This window comes from Rhinolophus hipposideros (assembly GCF_964194185.1).
Source record: "Rhinolophus hipposideros genome assembly, chromosome: 2".
In the NCBI taxonomy this organism is placed as follows: domain Eukaryota; kingdom Metazoa; phylum Chordata; class Mammalia; order Chiroptera; family Rhinolophidae; genus Rhinolophus; species Rhinolophus hipposideros.
The window spans coordinates 62,820,080-62,842,465 of NC_138048.1; the positions used below are offsets into that span (position 1 = coordinate 62,820,080).

A 22,386-nucleotide genomic window follows, 5' to 3' on the forward strand; every position below is an offset into this window, starting at 1 on the left:
AACTACCAATGTGAAATCTAGTTTCAGAGTTTAGAAATATTCTATAATTGTTTATGTTGTTATGCAAAGACTTGTTTAAATTTTTGAATGAGAAAAGGACCGAAGTCCTGTGTGGAAAAATGGATGTTATCCAATAAAAATTATCCAACTATGAGGAAATGGTCAGGGCATTGCTAACTGAACATCTTTTCTTAGAAGATTTCCTCTCCTAAAGTTTTACAAAGCATTTTATAGTCCCTCATGTTGAGAAACACCTTAGAAATCATTAATGCAGACCACAAAGTCTGCATAGAAGGTCTGACAATTAAGTTCGCGAACTCATCCTAGAAAAAGTGCTACATACCTCATTGCTGACTATCACTATGGTCACCTTTAAAGTACTCCCCTTGGGAAGCTATGCACGGACACCAGTGCCTAATCCACCCTTCAAAGCAATTTTGGAACACTTTTTCTGGAATGGCCATCAGAGCTGTCGTCATATTACCCTTGATGTCCTGAATGTCATCAAAATGTCTTCCTTTTAATATTTCCTTTATCTTCAGGTAAAGAAAGAAGTCATGTGGGTCAGATTGGGTGAGTGATTTGTTTACTGACTAAAAACTCCCTCACAGACAGTGCCATGTGAGCTGGTGCATTGTCGTGCTGCAAGAGCCATAAATTGCTGGCAAAAAGTTCAGGTCATTTTCGTATTTTTCACGCAGCCTTTTCAGCACTTCCAGATATTAATCTTGGTTAACTGTTTGTCCAGTTGGTACAAATTCATAATGAATAATCCCTCTGATACCAAAAAGGTTAACAACATTATTGCAACAAGTTCACGAACTTAATTGTCAACCTCATATAATCCTATATGATTTATGACATTGGAGACAAAATACAGGTAATAATTTCTCATGAAGCACAAAGTTATTACTCTGGGACGAATGGAGTAGTTAAAAACCACAATTATCTAATCTTTGAGAATTCTTGAGGGACTTGGCTGCTGCTGTGCAAAGACTTATATTTGTTGGACAACAAGGTGGGCCCATCATCCTTTATTTAGTATAGCAATTTACCTTTTCTCGATAGTATTTGCAGAATACCACTCATTATGGAAATGAATTTCGAAACACTGCTTCTGCCAAGCGTTTTAATCAGATTCTGTAGCCTATAGCATCCAGGGAGATTCTGCTCCAGAGACCAACCTCTACGTAGAATAATACTTGTTAGTGGTTTCCTTTGAGTTCCATTTGCCCAATCAGACTCAGGAAATGTAATTTCTTATTTAAGTCGAGACACTTGCTATCTGCATGACCTCAAGTAAGTCACTTACACCCGTGGAGTCTCACTTTTCTCTTCCATACAACAGGCTTAATAATATTAATATGTAAATTTGTTGTGGAAATCAGAAAATAATGCATGCAGAAGGGTTCTACAAAATAAAAAGTGCTTTGACAATAGTTACCATTGGTTGGGTACTCTGTATGTATCAGGCATTTGTTGAGAGGTTTCTGTATGTTATCTCATTTAATCTCACAGCAATCATAGGAGTTGAGTGCTGTTGTGAGCCCACTTAACAGATGAGAAAACTGAGGTGTAGAAATGTCAAGTAACTGACTTCAGGTGATATAGTATGTAATTGACAAAGCCAAGAACCGAACTTGGATCACCCCCCACCAGTGCCCACAGTCTTAATTAATAACCAATCATGTCTCCCTGTGTGAATATGAGCAATTTTTTTAACCTCCCGCTTTATTCTATGAGGAGGTCGGGGGAATCTGTCACTTGCATACGCTGCTGATTCGTGCACATCCTTTCTCTAAGGAAGTTTGTATTGAAGAATAAATGTAGGTCAATGGTTGCATTTTGGTACTTGAAGGCCTATAGTGCTCTGTGTTGTTGAAAGAATGGGCACATGACCAAGAGATGAAGGTTTCAGAAACACAGGTTTCAGCTCAGCACTCACCAAGAGCACCAGGTCCCCTCTCTGTTACTGGGAGACTTTGGGGAAAGATGGTTGACTGTTGAGGATGTTTCACTGGGTGGGCAGCTGGATCTCCAAAGTCTCCTTCAGCTTCTAAGAATCTTCTGGTGGTAAGTGCTGAAAGCAGTGAATGCTTGAATTCTTTTAGAAGCTAAAAGCCAATGTTTTTGTGCTCTGACAGACCAAATGTGGGTGAGATGCCTTTATCAATTTGTAATGTTTTATAAGCCTGGCCCTCAGGATGGCAGGAATGTTCCCCATGTCTAGGCTACGATGCTATGGGAGCCACTGAGTTTAACAAATATACGTAGCATGGTGCCAAATACATGGTACATCAAAGGCATACAGTAGGTTGTTCTTGAGTGAAAGCAACATGAATGTATTATTGTCAAGCTCTGAATTATGATGCTAGTTTCTTAACCTGTCTGTACATTTCTCTTCCTAAGTGTGTGTATGTGTGTGTGTGTGTGTGTGTGTGTGAGAGAGAGAGAGAGAGAGAGAGAGAGAGAGAGAGAGAGAGAGAGATAGGTTTTTCCTGGAAAGAATAGCAAAGGACAGAGTTGCTGTAGTTCTTATGGTGAAATGACCACTTACAATCCATGAAGACAGGGGAAGAGATACAGAAATGGAAATCATTCAGTGCAGCAATGTGTTTGGAAGCAGAATAGACAAAGTTGAAGCTGGGAGGGGAAAAATAGCCCATGTCCACAACAAGGACATCAAGAGTTGGCCTTAGCAGAAAGATAGGGACACTGAAATCTAAAAGGAAGTGGCCACTTGGGCTTCTCTGCTGGAGCAGCATGGGCTCTGTGGCAAGCACAGGTTCTCCTGATAGAGCGGACGAAACCGCAAGCTGACTCATAGACTTACGGTAGCCTTTCTGTCTGGGGTATTGGCACATGTGGGCCCCCTCGCAAGTCTTTGATACAATGAGAATATGGGTCGCACAGGAGCTTGGAATCCCTGTTATCTCTAGCTCTGAGCTAGTCATGTGCCTTTTCCTTCTCAGAGCCTTGTGTTACAGGTTGAAGGTGATGTCTGAGGCAGAGCTGAAGTTTTGGGGCTTGCCCACGTGATTTAGATCTGTGTTGCTTTGTCCAAACTGCCACATTTTCCACCTGGGGTGTTTCTCTCTTGTGGTTGTTTCTTAGGTTTTTCCCTAGAATTGGTGTCATGATGATGTAAAAAGAGAGGGTGGGGAGAGAGAAAGGAGGGGCCATCATTCCTTTCTGTTAGTTTTAACCCTCACTGAAGAACTATTTTAGAAAGAAAAAAATAACTATTTTGGGGAGATACTGGTGTCCTGAATAAAGAGCAAAGGAGGAATGATACAGATAAAACCCAACTCCTGTTCATGAATTTACTTCTTTATTTACCGGAGTCCTGAAACTGTTCTCATAGCACTTTGGTCGTATCTGTGCTTAGGGCTTATGGTTATCCACGGCCCTCTTTGTGCCTCCTATCACACACACACCCCAACATAAAGTTGTTTATCGTGCGTCACCATTTCCTCATACATTGAATATCTCAGGTTTGTTGAATGAATGAACTTGTATTATCCTGTCCTGAAAAATTCTACCTGATTAATTTGTTCTAATTTTTCCCACTCAGAAAGAAGATCTTCAAATATATTTTAAATACCATAAGAATCTGCCCCGAGCTACGGAAATCTGGCAAGAGTGTCAAGACTGTGCCTACTTTGGGGTAAATGTTGAGATTACAAGGTCTCCCACAAATTGTTTTCCCTGGACAATGTTTATGTGCATCAAAGTTTTAAAGATATCAAAATTATGAATTAAGCAGAGAAATTAGCATTAGGATTGATGTTCATTAAAAATCTCTCTTATTTTGAAATCGCATACTGGAAGTTTCAACACTGCCCTGGGTCTCTGTGGGACAGGGCTGTGAGGTACAGTTGTAGCCTCGTGAAAAAACCAGAGTTCTCTTCTAGGATGGGTTTTAAAATGGAAAAAAATCAGAAAAAGATTACACTCTGGGGCTCCCTGGAATGATATCAATAAGCCATCATGTACCCTCGAGGCTCAAAATAACCTGAATACACCCTACCACACCCCAACTCGAAGACGGGCTACCTCCTTTTCAGAAGGATTTGAAATGCCCCACTGTCTTCTAGTGGACTTGTTTTCTAAAAGAAACAAATGGTCCTGCTTCCCCGGTTGCCTATAAAAATACTAGCTGAGTTGTCCCCTTTGCCCTTTCTCTCATTCCACACACTGTTCCTAAGGGACTGGACAACTCAGTAACATCACACAACTGGTCAGCACAGCTGTGCCTCTGTCCAGTAAGAGCCCGTTTTCTTTCTCGTATTTAAATGCTGCCACTTTTGTTCTCTGTGTGTGTTGTTTGTTTTGTTTTCTGTTATTTCTGTTTGGTTTTCAAAGGTATGCCAGCGCCAACTGGATCACAGTCTCCCTCTTTTTAAGTACCTCAGAGGACCAAGCCAGAGACTTATAAAATACCAGACACTGTTGAAGGTAAAGTCAGGAAGACGGTGCTTTTCAGTGTTGGGAAAACAGATGCCTGCGCTGTGCTGCATTTTTCCTTAGACATGTAGAGTTGTGACTTTGTCTTCCAAATGCAAAGGTGTCTATCCTCTGGGCTTTTTCTGTCTTCCAAGTCTAAAGCAGCCCTCCTCCATGAGGGGTAAGACCCAAGAATCCTAACAGTTGAAAGAGACCTGGGAGCCTGGCTAGTCCAGCATGCAGCCAGGGCATGAATCTCTAAGGAGCCTGGCTTAGGGGAGAAGAGGTCCTTGGGAGCAAAGTGGGGAAGGCAGATACAGCCTCACTGCAGACAACCGGAAGGGTGGGGAGGCAGCCAGGCCTCTATTCTCTTGTAAGATACCTCTGGGTAAGATACCGTCTTTTGGCAAGGAGCTTCAGACAGGAGAGCTCTCCCACACACCCCAAACAGGACAGGAGGTGCTATCAAGGCTGCTTCCCCATGTGTGAGCTGAAGCTAAGGTTTGGGCCACTCCTCCAGGCTGTGTTTTGAATTAACCTTTATAAGCAGCTCTTGCCCAGTGGCTACTATCTCTTAAAACAAAAACAAACAAACAACAACAGCAAAATGAGCTGCTGCTGTTTACTGGATACCTTCCCACGTGTATTTCTTATTTAATGTCCACAATCAGTTGTATCAGAAAGGCTCTAGAGTGTGAAGAAACTGAGGCTTGGGGAAGTTAAGCTCATGACCCAGCATTCTGCTCTCAGAAAACAGTACCCCTTTCAGCTTTGCATCAGCAGTCCCAGCCGGGGCTGGACCGGCTCTGGCACCACCAGTTATAGGATTACTGGCCCTCTTAGGCCTTGGTTTTCTTGTATGTAAAATGAGGATACCAGAACTTCCTCCTCAGGCTAGCAGGGGGAGCAGTGATTGATGCATGGAGAGAGCTCCCAGGACCTGTAACCATTGCTATATTCATAAAGATGTCACATTAGTGTCTTCATGAGGATGATGACTCATTGGTTCTCCCCATGAGTAGTATCTGTGAGCATGTTTCGATACAGCGTTCACTTAGGGCCTCATAGTCCTCTGACTCCTATCCTTACTGTCATGAAGTTCTACCACTGGGCTTATTGAGGAGAGGGCAGGACCTATGGTGGGGTCTTCACTCGCTGGGCCTGGCTGCATTGGGGGCTGAAGGGCTCAAGTCTTCCCACTCCAGTGATGCTGACATAATAGCTAAGTTCTGTACCATATACAGGAGGCTGTAGGGCATAGTAATTAGAAACGCAGATTCGGGAGTTAGACCTCGTGGGTGTGGATCTGGGCTGTGACAGCTGGTGAACTCAGGCAAGTCACATAACCTCTCTCTGCCTCAGAGTCCTCATCTGTACAATGAAGGTAGTAATAATACTTTCCTGGTATGTTTTTTTGGAGCATTATATGAGGTAATACATGTTAAAAATACTAAAAATATTTTGTTAGCTTTATGTCGCTGAGGAAACAAGAGACAGAATCACTATAAAATGTTCCTTGGGGGACTGTGGGGAGCTGTGGGAGGCTGCTCAGGGCAGAACAGTTTTTCCCATCGCAACGCTTGCTAGGTGCCTGGAAAAACAAGTTCAAACCTCTAGCACAGCTGAGAAGAGAGCAAGAACATCGTGGTTTTCTCCACCCTGAGGAATGAGCTCATTCTGCAGTGCCTGTCATCGGCTTCTTTGAGAGCATGGATGTGGGACCCACTGCCTCAAAGCTTAGAAAGGATCGTGGGATCCTGATGTGGGAGAGCTTTTCCAAGCATGAAAGAAAGGGGAAAAAAATGATAGATTATACCATTAAAAGTGAACTCATGAAAAATTGGGGAAAATGTTGTAATTGCAAGATGTGTGACAAATGTTTAGCATGCTTAATAGTGAGCACATAGAAATTCATAATAAGAAACAAAAGAAATGATATCTATGAGGTGCTTAATATCTTCTCTGAGATATTGCAAAAATTAATAATCATGACCAGGAGTTTTTTGAGTACAGAATGTCTAATGAGTCATGGCAAGTCAATTAGAGAATATTGATATATATTATCAGCAAACACGAGAAATACATACATGTAGGGACAACAGGAACTCACTTTCATCGAGCTCATGATTTCTGTCAAATAGGCTAAGTGATGGATGGAAACTATCAAATTTAATGTAGAGAATCTTTCTTGCCTGGATTTTGTTTGATCAGGGTATGGTTTGGAAAACGGTGCATTATTTACTTACTGTAAGTTTTGCTTATTGCAAGGATATTCTAGAATAGGTGTTCATGCTGATTTCCTGTGTAAGAGCATTTCCAATCATAAGAGCAACATTCATTTTTCTTCTTTTAAAAAAAGTTAAATAGGTTACTATTTTTAAAAATAATTAATAGGGAGAGGTTGGTAAATGGTACCAACTTTCAGCAATAAAATGAATAAGGTTTGAGAATCGAATGTAATGCATAGCGACTACAGTTGGTAACCCTGTATTGTATAATTGAAGTTTGCTAAGAAAGTAGAACTTAAATGTCCTCACCAAAAAAAAAAAAAAAAAGAAACAAAGAGAGAAATATGTGAGGTGATGGCTGTGTTAACAAGTTGGGGGGAATCCTTTCACAGCGTAAGTGTATTAAATCATCATGATGTACACTTTAAATAGCTAACAATTTTATACATCAGGTATACCTCAATAAGGTTGATATTGAAAAAAGAAATTAATATGAAAGAAGAACAAGGGACATAGGCAATTTACAAAAAAATAAATGCTAATAGCAAACACTTTTTTGAAAGTTCTACCTCACTAGTTATCTGAGAAATTCAAATTAAAACAACAGTTAGGTAGGATTGCTCTGATGCTTCAATTGGCCAAACCTTTTTATTAAATGGTAGTACTCGATGTAGGTTAGGAGCAGGTGAAACAAGGTTTCCTAAGTGGGGGGCAGGAACATAGTCTTTCTGTACAGAACTTGGAAATATGCACAAAAACTCCTAACATTGACAATTCCACTTCTAGGAATTAATCCTTTGGAAAAGTTATTGAACCTAAATATTTAACAATGGAGGAGATTAATCAATTATGATTTATGTACAGAATGCAGCACTGCCACAACCAAAACCATGTTTTTAAAAATATATAATACCATGAGAAAATAAACTTTCATGATATGTTGTTGAGTGAAAAAAAGGCTGCAAAGTAGTATGTCCAATATGATTCTGTGTTTGTGGAAAGAACTCTTGCATTCATATGCCATTCATTCATTCTTGTATCTCAAGGTTTGCAGTCATTTGCATGTCCTTTCTGCTCAGAATGTGCGGTGGGGCTCCCTCTTTCTCATGACAAATTCACATACTTTCTCAGTTACTTTGTCTGAATGTTGTTTGCACAGTAGATTTAGTTGGCGTTCTGTTTTTTGATTTTCAATAAGGCTTTTGGGTTAATGCAGGGTCTGCTGGATTTTAAGTCTCCTGAGGATTTGGAGCTAGACCCAGGTGACCTAGGAGGTTCGTCTAAAGTACTGGATGTTAAATATTGTTTTATATAACTAACTGTTAATGGTGTTTGCCCATGGGTGGAAGGATTTATGACAGTTTTGTTTTCCTTGCTTAAGATCTTCATTGTCTAAATTTTCTAAAATTGTATGTATCCTATAGTTCATAGTCAGGAAAAAAAAACACCAAAAAAAATTAAAGGCAATTCAAAGTGGGATTTGTAGCAGGATTAAGTAGTAATGTTTTCTTCCTTTCACATAAAAATGTTCTAACAAAAATACAAACATAGATGACTGGACGTAAATATGATAAAATCTCTACTGTGGTTTTCCTGCATTGTAGGATTGCGAATGATTTACATTTATTTCTTTATATAACGAATTTGTATACATTATGCCCTGTTCCCCTCCAAGTGTGTGTGTGTGTGTGTGTGTGTGTGTGTATGAATTTTAAGAGAGACAGCCAAGGTTCCCTAGGAGGAAATGACAGCCAACCAGATGAGGAGGAAGTCTGGTTTAGCAGTGGAGTTTCTTTCCAATTTCCTCTTGAATACTCTGGTTTTCACAAGAAAAATGTAAGGCATGTGTCTCAGGGTTAGCAGTCATTTGCATGCCCTCTCTGCTCAGAATGTGTGGTGGGGATCTCTTGAAATTAGAAGCTCCAGACACAGGTAATAATTTTATAGCCTGGAGCAAGGAGAGCTAGCCCAAGTTAGAGGGCTTTAGTAACACTTGTAAGGATTTTTCTGAGCCTTACATTACCAACGTAAAACTAGGAAGCAGAGAGAATAGGAGTCTCTAAAAAGAAGTTTAGTGTTAAGTGTTGGGTAAAGAGAAAGATGGCTATGTTAGAATGTTTAATCCTTTGCTGATGACGTTACTAAGTCAGGTGAGAGTCTGCTGTCTTTCACCAGGACCTGGAGCATATTTATTTTGAGTAAGAAGGTAAGAATCCATGACGAATTGTTTAATGGAGGCAGCATGCTCGGCTCCACTTATCAGTCCTGTCACTCATATCTCCGATCCAAAAATGCGAATCCCCAGTGCTTTGGCAGAAATTAAGAAAATGCACAACCCTTTGCTGACATCATGCAGTACAGGGCAAAAAGATGGGGGCTACATGGGGGGCAGCAAAGAGAACATAGAACATCTGTTCTATGTTGTAGAAATTGATGTGTTAAAAAAAAATGGAAGAACCCAAAATCTGTTTGTTTGCATTGACTTGATAACAGATAAATGTGCTATGTAGGTAGCAAGGGAATAAAATACTGAAAATCTAAGAAAAGCCTTTTAAGCTGAAACAGTCATCCCTGTTATGTCCTAAGTATCACAGTGGTAAAAATTTGAACCTTGGTCTCTTGAATTAGCAGTTCCGGCTTTTCCACTTAATGTTGAATCTTTATGTTTGGGAGGTGCAGACCTCGTTGGTTTACCTTTTTGGCATTTTTAAAGACAGTAGCATGTTGGGAGGGCTCAGGGAGGCCAAGAGAGAGGAAGTGCAGAGCTGCAGGAGATTCAATGTGGCACATGCAGTCCTCACAGCATTTACTCATAAATCATTAGTAAACCTCCACCTGGCAGCCTACTCTTTGCCTCTATAGGATTTTACAAATATCCTCTTCTGGGATGGTTTTAAGTGTTGTTTTACCCATAAGAATAAGAGTTTCACAGTAAAATAGAAATATGATACTCAGATTGTACTTTTCCATAGGCCCCAGGGGTCGGGGTGTAAAAGAGAGAGCAGCCAAATTAAAGGGAATGGTATTTTCCCATGCTTTAAAAAAAAATCTCAGTATGTTTCTTATAGAGCAGGAATATAATGCTTATAATTTTATGAGCTTCATTCTTCATTAGTATAATGTACATAGGTGTGGTTGATTATAAACCAGCAAATATCTTTACGACCATTCTTTGGGAGCAGGGAAATAGATCGATGTACCACCTAAGACACTCCGTGCTGGCAGGATCTGCGGTTCCTCATCTCTGTCCTGTTTTCCTTCTTCACTTGGTAAACGGTTTACCCTTTGATTTCCAACAAGGCATTTGGTTTCCACAGAATGGGACAAAGAGGACCAAGAATTCAGCATTCTTAGCTGAACTGCACCAAGCGTTGACTGTGATGGAGGATTTGATCAAGTCCTGTGAGTTGGCCGTGGGCCTGGCAGCAGTCACTGGTTATCCGGTATGTCATGTTCCCTAACAAGTTTGGGCATGTTTCACATGAAAGGCAGGCACAATATTACAAAGGTAGGAGATGCTGCGACAAAATTTAAAAAAATGATTTATGGTAAAGGAATCTGACTCTGGGAAAAGTAGCCTAAATTGGTCAACAGACCTGTGATATGAGATTCCAAGCAGCCCCTCAGCGTTTTCAGGAATCGTGGGTCCTGATTATTGAGACTGACCCAAGCTCTCAAAAACCCAGACCTCAGGGCCCAGAATATAGATGACCAGGGAAAATTGCTAAAAGAGTAATTAATTTTCTGACTCATGGCACTATTAAAATACTAAAAGACTTTCCTCTTGACTCAGATTTTCTCCACGAAAATTGCTTTGAAAATTGGTCCTAAGTGAAAGTCTAACTCCATTTTACATCACAGATCCCAGAAGAGGTCCAAAAAGCATATATTGTACATCCCTTCATCCAAAAGGTGGAAAGAAAATACCAAGAGAGGCAGTGCTGGGGAGTTGAGCCATCTCGACTCTAGCATTAGGCTTAATCCTGGACAGGCCCATCCCAGGCATTCCAGGCAAAGCATCCTTCATAACTGTGTGATCGCCTGAGGATTGGAACATAAGTAATATTCAACTGGTTTCACTGTGAAGCACTCAGATTTTGACTCAGGTGTATTCGTTTTCTATCATTGTCATTACAAACCACTGCAAGTTTAGAGTCTTAGAATGGCACAAATTTATTATCTTACAGTTCCATATGGCAGAAGTATAACACACTCTCACCAGAATAAAATCAAGGTGTCTGCCCTCCTTTTTTGGAGGCTCTGGGTGATAATCCTTTCCTTGCCTTTCCATCTTACAAAAACCATCCACATTTCTTGGCTCATGGCCACTGTCTCCCCTTCAAAATCAGTAACAGTGGGTTGAGTTCTTCTGGCTCTGATTGCATCACTCTAACCCTTTCTTCTGCTTCTCTTCCACTTTTAAGGACTCTTGTGATTACATTGGACCCACCCAGATAGTCCATGATAATCTCTCCATCTTAAAGTGAGCTGGTTAACAACCACAATTCCATTCAACATGTAACCTGACATATTGTAAAATTCCAGGGATTAGGGTGTGGACCTCTTTGAGAGGCTATTATTCTGCCTACCATACAGGGGTCAAGCATTCTGAGAATTGTGTTTCAGACAGACACTTTCCTTCTCTTTTTTTCCTTTTCATTTTTACCTGGTTTTAACATACTATTAAAATACTGTAACATACTGTTGAGGTCTGGACAGAGGAAATGACCTTCCTTTTTTCCCCTTGTTATAAATCAAACCATGCAAAATAATTAGGGGCAAAAAAGCTGTCATTTTTTTATTCCCCTCTGTCGTAGTATTTCTCTGGACAGCATCTCGGAAACAGCCCCACTGGGTTTGTGGTGATCTGGGTAGTGATGCTGTCACATTCCCCTGAGACCCCAGAGTGCTCTCTGCTTACTACTGATGCATGATTCAAGAGGGTATTCATGAACCACAGGGAGTGTGTGTGAGAGCAGATCATTTTCTTGGTAATAATTTTTTCCTTCTTGGGCTAAGGAAAGTCAAGGGAACAATTTGTCTAATCATTTTGGGACATCGTTCTGTTCTTCTTATCTCTGAACATGTGTCACCTACCCCTATTAGATATCCATTTGCCTGAATCAAACAAATATCCCGGACACAGGGCAGGAAACTTTCAGCTATTATTCTAAGTGTAAGTAACATAGGAGGAGGGAGTTGAGAAAAGAATGATTATACTGCGAGTGAATAGCAATCAACCCTAATTTCATTCCAAGCCAGCTTCTGTGCAAATAAGATGAACGAGTTTATAGCATTTTAGGGATGTAATACCAAGTGCAAAAAGCTTCCATTCCCCCAGGTGTCCTCAGAATTTCACCTTTGGCATACACTCTATGGTTTCGTTTTTGCTAAGACTTTAGCTTGCTTTACATCCCATACATTAGCTAACTTATCCTGACAGTTTTGTACAATCCTATTGAATTATGAAGGAGCAGGTATTGGAATTTTCAACTTTCTGCTTGAGCAACAGATCCATAACTTGCCCAAGATCACAGTGGCATCAGCTTAGACTATTTCTTGGATCTCTTCGCTCCCTATTCAAGGTGCCATCCTCTCAACACATTCTTCATCTGATTCTGTGTAGAGTTTACTAACAACACAACTGCTGTTAACTCAGATCTAATGATCCTGAGATTCTTTGCCTCAACTTTGTAGAACTTTATTACAGGGTGTTTACAGTCAGATGCTATATGTATGTTTTTTAGGTTAACCTCTTAGTTTTTCTACTCAACATCCAATATTAATCTGGTTTTGAAAAGGAAAGAAATTGAACTTGAGTGGATGAATTCACACTTAAGACAACTAGAACAAATTCCCTTCTGATATTTACATTTTTTCCTTGTGTTTACTTGGTTCTTAGTTTATTTAATCACAAAAAACTTTTTAAAAGGCAGGTTGTTTTGTGGAATGCTGAGATGTAATTTACTTGCCTCCATTTGCCAAAAAACTTTCCCCTTTTTCAATCCAATGCATAAAATAGAGATACATTTAGAGTCCTTTTAAATCCTGACTTGCCAGGAACAAGTTCCAAAGTTGAATAGTAAAGATTGAATGAAACATTTTTATTTCCTGGAATAAATTTACATAATTCATTAAAAGAAGTTATTTTATTGCAAGTTTATACTATGAGCTAAGGCCAGGTATTTTATTTCTATTTTACATCCCACTTTCCTTACATAGTGTTGGCTGCCGCGGTAAGGCTGAGGAAATCATCTCAGTCACTCAAGGGAGCTGCCTTGTGCATCTTCCTGCCCTTATTATGACATCCATGTCTAAGAGAGGTTGTAAGGAGTAAGTGAGAATAAGGCATAATTAAGGCACGTAGCCTACGCCAGCACCTTGTAGGTGTTGAATACAGGGACCTTAAGGCACACTTATTTGGGTACCATGCTGCAGGGAAGGGGCCCCTCTGATTCTGGAGATTGTAATCATGGGCTCCTCTCTCCCACAGCTTCCGCTTTTCATTTCTGGATGGGGCTTTGTGCTGATTCATTTATCCGAGGTTTCCTGCTTATTTGTGCAAGACGTATATAGCTCTGTCACAGTAGCTGTCATTTCCAGGAATGAAAAGAGGTCTCTTTCTGAAAGCTATCTTCCCTACATTCACTGTCTCAGCCAGATTCTTCATTTTGCCCATGTAGTCACATTTGAAGTTCTTGTATCAGAGCTCTTACCAAGAGATGTCTATACATGAAAATGGTAGCATTTGCTAGTTTATTTTTGCCATCATTTCCCATATGCCAGCTTTTCACTGGCTCATTTGTTTGGGGGTAGTCTCTGTTCTATCTCCGAGCTCACATCCATCAGATGCTTCAACACACCAAAGCGAGGGCCACCCCACACTTTGTCCCTGGTGGAAAAACTCTTTGGGGGTATATTCATTTCCTGGAGCTGCCAGACAATTCACTACAAATTGATGGCTTAAACCCACAGAAACCTGTTCTCTCACAGTTCAGGAGACTAAATGTCCAAAATCAAGGTGTCAAGAGGTCCATGCTCCCTCCAAAGGCTCTAGGAAAGAACCCTTCCTGGCTCCTCTCCTGGCTGGTAATAGCTTCTGGCAATGCATGGCATTCCTTGGCTTACAGCTGCATCACGCCCATTTCTGCTTCTGTCTTCACATAACTGTCTTCTCTGTGTGTGGGTCTCTGTGTCTGTTTTTTGTCTTCCCATAAGGACACCAGGTTTTAGATTAGGGACCACTGTAATCTGATATGACCTCATTTTAACTAGTTACATGTGGGACCCTATTTCCAATAAGGTCACATTCTGAGGTTCTGGGTGGACATGAGTTTTTGAGGAGATGTTATTCAACCCAGAGCTGCGGTAGCACTGCACTGGTTCCCTCACAGTGCTGAACAGCTAGTGTCATGACCCCCCAGGCACTCACTAAACGCTAATAAATAAATAAATACTTTCTAAGGGACAAATATCTACAAGAGGTTGTACACGTGGTCTCTGGCTTTGGGACCAACTACAATCTGATTGGAAAGAAAGAATACACATGGTTGAAAAGATGGCCACTGGTCCATCCTTGGTCCTGCTCCGGGGAATCCGTCCACCTGCTTCCCCCGGCAGTGGGTCACCTCCACACAGACATGAATCCTGATTCTTTAGTCCCACCACAAGCATGGTCCTGAAAAAGTTCATGCGAAATGCCTGGAGAATATGCAGCTCATCTGCTTCAGCTGGACTCAGACCCAGTGATGGCCTCCAGTAATCTCCAGTGATGGCAGACTCCCTAAAAAAGCTGACCACAGAACCTCGGGACAAGTCAGAACAATAGCAGAGCCCAGCTCACAGAGGTGGGAACTGGACAATTCTAGGATTCCTGGCGGCTCTGGGACCTTGGCCTGGGAGGGAGTAATGTTCTCACCTGTGTGCTCTGCCTATTTGTGCAGGTTTGACTAGGCGCCTGCTGTCCAGTCCTCTCCCCACCCACAGACCTGTTCTTTCCCTCCATCTGTGTCTTTTCCTCTTCCTCATAGTTTCTGGTGACTCATCTTCTTCACTGCTCTGCTTCTTACTGTTCATTCCACCCCCTGACCTCTGGCAAAGCATCGCGTAGCGAAAGCTCCTGCTGCTTACTGCCTCCCCCTCAGTTCTCCTTGGTTGAGACAAGGATCAGATTGGCTGGCTGACATCTTTTTTACACCAGGCCGCTGTGGTCAGGGGATGGCCCCTGACTGGAGTCACATCCTTTGGTCAGTTGCCTCCTAAGATGTGAACAACTGAGGCTGCATATGGACGAGGAGGAAAGTACAGATCTGATAAGGACAAACCCATCGCTGCCCACAGTTGTCTCTTCAGTGGGGCTGTGGACAGAGCTGTTTCTCTATGGCCATGGCCTTGGCAGACATCTTAACTAACATTGCCCAGCCCTCTACACGTCATTAGAGAGTGTACACCTGGACTTCTTCCCTGCACCTCCATTGTTCTGGCCTCTTTAAAAATTGCTTTTATAACTATGACTATGAAGTGATCCCTCCACATTTGGCAAATGTGTTCTTCAAAACAGCTTTACCTAGAATCCATTCATCTATCTGCTCTGGGATGTGTTCGAGGATGTGCTCAGCATTGACTTAGTGACCCTTTATGAGGATCCATGGGAGAAATTTCTTTCACGTCTTATTAACAGGAATTTCCATGCTTTTCCTGAACAACTGGTTTTCAGTATGTCTTTCGACATAATGAATCATGCAACTCACTGTGTTTCTGTCTGTACTGCCTACTAGAATAGAAGGTCAGAACTGAGTCTGCAGCAAGTTTATATGGCTTTATTGTATGAGTTTTATGTACAACTCTTCATCTTTTAATCTTTTTTTCTCCACCCTAATTTCCTCAGTTATTTTCTGTCTGCCATAATGTACATATTTTTATAAACTGTATCAAATTTTTGAAATCAGGTGGCGTACAAATACATTTTACAATAGAAACTCCTGGTTACAGTTGTTCATGTGGCATATATGAAACGCCTATTTTGGCCAGTTGCCTTGACTAAAACATATTTCCTATACTATTTATGTCTATAGTACACGTTGAAAGGGTTTAAACAGGAGAAAGCAATCACTGTGGGCTGAAGTGGCTACATTTGCATGGCTCCTTGAAGGATGTGGATGGAGTGAAAACATTCTCACGGAAGGGTCCTCAGGGATCCATCCCCCCATCTGTCTTGGAAAGTGGTCAAGCTGAGCCTGTACTACCAAAACAGGACCATCAAGCTTTCAGGAAAGAAGACCTTATAGCTGGGGCTCGTTGGCTCATTGTTTCTCCCTGAAGAGTTAACACATGCAAATTTTACAAAGCAAAAAGAGAAAATTAGCACAGAAAATGTGTCACAAACACCAGAGAAATAGTTTATTGCTTGCCAACTTTTATTTTAGAATTTCAGAAGTATAGTCAATTCTTGAAAGAAGATATTCAGTTTGCTCAATATAAACAATAAACTATTAAAATGCTTAATCAATTCTACATAATATACATATTTTTAGTATTAACCATCAGAAATTGTAGGGATTTAGCTCAGCTAGATGTAACTCAGGGAAATTTCTCTGTCCTAGTCCTGTTCAAATACTATTTCCTTTTGGTGTTTTGATTCAAGGACATAAATTTTTGATTATCTGCTTTGAGTGCTATAATTTTTGAAAAATACCACATTCCCAGCTCATCTCACTCTACTACCCTTTAGAGAGAGCTCAGGGAAGTTAGGGTTACCTCATTTGGACTTTCAACTTTCAATGAGAAAGGTGGGCTTGCTGGTGGAGAGAGAGGCAAATAGACTTTTTAAAAAAATTTTGTAATTTGAGATTATCTTTACACTGTTCACTCTCTCTGAAAAACGCAGCAATGAAAGTAATTACCATTTCCATTACAATGTTATGAAGATTAAGTCGTTCTAAGGTTTTCCTTTCAGAGCAGATCTCAGTTCTCAGGTTCTCGTACAAATGAAGCAGCTGTCAGGATACAGAGGGAAAACATGGATTATCAAAGATCCATAATGCAGCAAAAATTGTCTCTCCTGAACACAATTAAAATGTTAATTTCTTGCCTTTTTTAAGTAGTGTCATGTATCAAAAACAAAGAAAAGGAAATAGAATTCAGTTAGTTAAAGTTAATTACAAGACAAAATATCAGAGTACCAATACCTTGAATTCAAGTATTTCTAACATGCTTTATGTTTATTACCTCACACCGCTGAACTATTTCCTTTTATAACTAAATGGTGCCATGCTCAGTAAAGCTCACAAAATTGATTTAGTGACGGATTAGCCCGAGTGGCACTTTTAAGATTGTAAACTTCAAATAAGCATGATTTATCATTTGAAAACGGACCCTTTAGCGTTCTTTCCCTGTCAAGTAATTTAACAGTGTCTTTCTGTTGCGTGTCTGTTTCTAAAAGGACGATATTGGAAAACTGGGTAAGCTGTTGAGGCATGACTCTTTCAACGTCTGGACAATTCACAAGGATCGTTATAAGATGAAGGATTTTATTCGATTTAAGCCCAGCCAGAGGCAAATCTACCTATTTGAAAGGGGAATAGTGTTCTGTAAGATACAAATGGAGCCCAGCGACCAGGGCCCATCTCCGCATTACAGCTTTAAGAAGTCTATGAAGGTAAAGGGATTTTATTGCACCTGGGAGTTAGCACAACCCTGAGAGAGAAACATGGTTATCCTTCTTTTACAAATAGGAAACTGAAGCTTAGAGAGATGAGGTTAATTTGCCAAATGCCACTCAACAAAGCCAGAATCCACACCCAGATCTGACTTCAGAGTCAGGGACTGTAATCAGTCTCTAGACAGGGCCAGGGCTGGAACAGAGGTGACTTTGTGCTAACTAGAGAAAGAGAACCGTATAACCTTCTGTCTGGACAAAGTCATTAACAAGTACCCTCTTTCCTTTAGGCAGAGGAATGAAAGACTCAGTGATCAGAGCATGGGCTTTTCTGCATACAAGTATAGGAAGTGTCGTGACACTGGGGTTTCTAGGAACCCATGTCCACAGCAAGCATTGTCTCTCACCTATATAGCAAATGTTTCCTAGCTAGCAATGAGACACACCCACATAAACACATCTGTGTACTTGTGAGTAAAGTTGTTAATTTATTCATAGTAACTTTTGTTATTTATGTTTCTTAATGGATGCTAATTCAGTTACCATTCCGTAGAGATTTGTGAGATACTTAGGTGTTAAAGGAGAGATGATCTCTTTGCTTCAAGTCGTGGCTACAGCTCTACTATATATAGATTCATGTAGTCTGTGTTGTCCTCTGAAGTAGATAAGCCAGATGACACTGTACCAAATTGTACTTTGTACTCCTTGTACACAGCAAAACATTTGGAAGGAAGATGGAAGGGGAGAGTTTTGGGGATAGAAAGGATTAGGGTAGGCTGATGCAGACAGTTTTGAAATCAGAAATTGATAATATAGAAAATTTTCCTATTTCTTTACAACAGTTGATGACACTTTCAATTCACCAACTTGAAAGGGGGAGCAACAGAAAGTTTGAAATTGCCAACCGAAATGGACTTGAGAAATACATCCTGCAGGTAGAGCTCATGCCTTCCTCCCAGGTGACCTCTGCTGTCCCTATTGTGTTCCTGTGACTTGACAAGTGTTTTCTTGACAAGTGTTTTCTGTCTTATTATTTTAAAGGTCACCCAGAGAAGAAAAGCTCTGTGCATGTAATATAATGCTCACAGTATTTTCTTATCTGTAATTACAGGCAGCTTCAAAAGAAATCAGAGATTGTTGGTTTTCAGAAATAAGTAAATTATTGATGGAACCACAAAACAATATTAAAGGTAAGGTTACCCCAGTTGACTTTAGCCTGGAGAGTTATACTGTTTACAACATTGAGGTCGATGTGCCGATTGGGAATATTGTAAAAGAAAATGACTTGCCAGGAAAATAAATAATGGACACATTTTTATAGTATCTGGAGGCACCTGTGCTTGCTTTAGATTGTGTGGGTTGTTTTGTGAGGGTGTCCCTTGTAGTTGCGTCTCACACAACATACCTAATTGCCAAGATCAACTTTCTCAATCCAATATCCCAAAGCCACCCAAGCCTTTGTGAGGTAATTAGGAGTAGATGAGGTCATGAGGGTGGAAACCACTTGAATGGGATTAGTGTTCTTATAAATGCCGTGGGAGAGCTTGCTTCTTCTTTCTGCTCTCTGCTATGTTAGCATACAATGAGAAGTCAGCAGAAGAGGGTCTTCACCAGAACTCAGCTGTGTTGGCACCATGATCTCAGACTTCCAGCCTCCAAATCTGTGAGAAATAAATTTCTGTTGTTTATAAACCACCCAGTCTATGGTACTTCGTTATAGCAGCCTAAATCAAGACAACAGACTTGTTGATAATAAGTTGGCCATAGATGTAGTATTCTTGATTGACAGTCTTTTCGTTAATCACTCTGAATATGTCATCCTACTGTATTGCAGCCTCCACAGTTTCTGATAACAAATAGGCTATTAATCTTATTGAAGATTTTTTTGCACGTGTGTGACAAGTTGCTTTTCTCCTGCTGCTTCCTACATTCTTTCTTTGTCTTTTGACAGTTTGATTATGATATGTCTAGGTGTGGATCTCTTTGAGTTTATATTTCTTGGAGTATATAGATCATCTTGGACGTGTAGATTAGTGCTTTTCATCAAATTTCAGAAGTCTTTAGACATAATTTCTTTAAATATTTTTTCAGCCTCTTGCTCTCTTATTCTTCTGAAACTCCCATTATGTGTGTATTGGTATGCTTGATGGTATCTTACAAGTCTTTAAGGCTCTTGTCATTTTTCTCTCTCTTTTTCTTTCTCTTCCTCAAACTGGATAGTTTCAATTGACCTATATCTAAGGTCTCTCATTCTTTCTTTTGCCTGCTCAAATCTGCTACTGAGCCACTTGAGTGAATTTTTCATTTCAGTTATTATACTTTTCAACTCAGAATTTATATTTGGCGCTTTTTAAACATAATTTTTCTTTATTTATATTCTCTATCTGATGAGAGTTTTTCTCATACTTGCCTTTAGTTCTTTATATATGGTATTCTTTAACTCTAAACATTTTTTAAAGAGCTGATTTAAATTCTTGGTCTAGGAAGTCCAACATCTTGGCTTCCTCAGCAACAGTTTCTATTGACTGCTTTTTTTCTTTTCTTTATTTTGGTGCATGGGCCATACTTGTTTCCTTGAATGTCTCATAGTTTTCTGTTGAAAACTGGACATTTAAAATAATATAATGTGGCAACTCTGAAATTCAGATTCTTCTCTATCTCCAATATTTGTTACCATTTGTTTTATTGTTGATTGTTTGTTTAGTGACTTTTCTGAACTACTTCTGTAAAATCTGTATTCATTTTCATGTGTGACATCGAAGTCTCTGCTGAGTTAATGATTGGGCAGAGATTTTCTTAAATACCTGAAACCAGTAAATATTCCAGTATTTGCCAAGGGCCTCTGTGTGGATATTGGGGCACACCTCAAACACTCAGCCAGGTACAACTAGAATTTGAACACTTTAGGACCCAAACTAAGGATCCATTACACCACAAATCATCTCCACTTTGATTCCCATGCCTCAGCTGCTGCTCTCAAGACATTTTTTGTAAATAATCACAGACCAGGTCTCGCAAGCACACATATGAACAGGCATGACTTACAACAGGGAATTCAGAAGTCTCAGAGAGCCAGGTGTAGCCAGTCAACAGCAATAACCGCAGACTGCATGACATGGTGTAGCTCTGTTTTAGAATGAACTGTCCTCTGTACATTCTGACACCGGCCATCCCTTCTACCCTATTTGACTTTCCAACTTAGTTCCCAGTACCCCTAGACCAAGGTTTCATAACTTCAGTACCACTGACTTTTGGGACCAAGTTGTTCTTTATTGTGGGGACTGTCCTGCGAATTGTAGGATGTTTAACAGCACCCTGGCTTCTATCTACAAGATGCCAGTAGCACACCCACCCCATCCCCCTGTCATCACAATTAAAACTGTCCCCAGACACTTCCAAAAGTTCCCTAGAAAAGGTAAAATTAAAAAAAAAAAAAAAAAAAAAAGAAAAGGTAAAATTGCCCCATATTGAGAACCACAAGCCTAGTGCCACCCCCACACCCGGCTGGGCATTTCCCGTCACTTCTGGACCAAGTTTGACTTCAGTCTGATGACTCAGGACCCTCATCTCATCATTCACTGCCCCTTGTGTGACTGTCCATCTCAGCATCTTCATCAGAAGACTGGCCTCCTAACGTCCCAGAAACCAGCTTTTCTCGGCTAAGGGACTCATGGCTCCTGGTGGAAGAGTGTGTGACCCTGCCCAGGCCAGCCCTATATTTTCATTAATGCTTCCTATCCAGTGCTGGTGATGTGAGCCTTCACTTCCTGTTTGTGCAAAGCCTCACAGTCAGCCAGAGGTGAGAGTATAAGGCCCACTCAGATCTTTCCTGATCATGCCCACAGCCCTGGGCATGTACACATGGCCTTCTACATAGGTTCCCAGGAATATTTTGGAGCTTTCCAAAGCCACTATAGATACCTCATTTGCAACTTTTCCTTTTAGACTTTTTTATTTGGCCTGTTTTTGCCCCAGCTATTATCCAATGCCTCCAGCAGCCAAGAAATTAAACAATTACTTCTACTCTTTTTCTATCAATGCCCCGGGGAAAAGGCTTTTCACACTAGGCAAGCTTTGAATCAGGTCTAATAAAGACAGTCTTGTAAGTAGGATATTCCAAGTAATCCCAGATAAGTCAACTAATGACAATTCTTGGGAATGAGACTTTGACGGAGCTCTAACCCTGTTCTGCCTCCTCCTATGGCTGCCAGGTTGCTAATTTTCACCATAATTACAACCTATTGGTTTCCAGAGCTATTGCCAAGAAGGAGAGGTAGCATGGGAATAGGGCAACTAAAACACCACAAAGCTCGCTGTTCACACTGAGATTCAGCCATTTTTCTTGAATAAAGCCTCTCCCGAATGCCCTAAGCTTTTGTTTAATTTCCAGTGTTCTGAAAATATTGTTTCTGACTATTTGTGCCAGTTTTTTTCATGTTTTTATGGAGGAGAGAATTTTGAAGGGTCATTTCTTTCTTTTTTTTTCTGCACCATTTTCACAGATGTCACTTGCTATACTCCTTTAAATAATTAAAAAAATCATTTTTGAGTAGGCTTTACCCAGTCACATTTTTTTTTTCCTCCAATGAATCCTCATAACAGCAGGGATATTTGGTAGGAAAATCCACAACAAGCTTCATCAATTGAGTTCTAATATTTCCTTCAGGTAATGTTGCTAGGGTTAAGAAATGCTAGTCTCATGTGGGAAATCTATCTCCTATCATTTGTGCTGGCAATGGTTTGTGTTCCTGGTAAGGAAAATTATATAAATATGAAAAGATAAACTGTATCTTTAGAGACTTAGCAGCAATGCAACCATTTCATGCTCTTCCTGTGTCTTCTCTGATCTCAGGGGGTCAGGAGGATGTGAGGGTGAGTGTGCGTCATATGGAAAAAGATAAACTAAGAAGGGTGATTGGAAAACCACCACAGTACGTTGGTTTTCCATCATGACAAAGTGACATAGCTCTTGATGTAAACTATAGGCCTCTGCTAGGAAATAGTAACAAGATTATGTAATTGATTTTAATTTATATAAAGGCAATATGGGAAAAC

At 40.4% G+C, this 22,386-nt stretch overlaps 1 protein-coding gene across 5 annotated transcripts in view; it reads left to right on the forward strand.

Annotated features, from left to right (window-relative positions):
* MCF2L2 (MCF.2 cell line derived transforming sequence-like 2) overlaps nucleotides 1–22,386 on the forward strand; it is a 213,038-nt gene that overhangs the window by 166,133 nt on the left and 24,519 nt on the right. For 4 of the 5 annotated variants that reach the window (XR_013995248.1, XM_081078213.1, XM_081078215.1 and 1 more), the window contains 6 exons: nucleotides 3,575–3,667; nucleotides 4,366–4,458; nucleotides 9,992–10,117; nucleotides 17,116–17,331; nucleotides 18,174–18,266; nucleotides 18,443–18,521. Coding sequence is in view for 4 of the 5 variants with exons in the window: in XM_081078213.1 (XP_080934339.1) it covers nucleotides 3,575–3,667; nucleotides 4,366–4,458; nucleotides 9,992–10,117; nucleotides 17,116–17,331; nucleotides 18,174–18,266; nucleotides 18,443–18,521 (700 nt within the window). In the remaining variant the exon portion in view is untranslated. The remainder of the gene's footprint in view (nucleotides 1–3,574; nucleotides 3,668–4,365; nucleotides 4,459–9,991; nucleotides 10,118–17,115; nucleotides 17,332–18,173; nucleotides 18,267–18,442; nucleotides 18,522–22,386) is intronic. The other variant, XM_081078216.1, reaches the window with a different exon arrangement.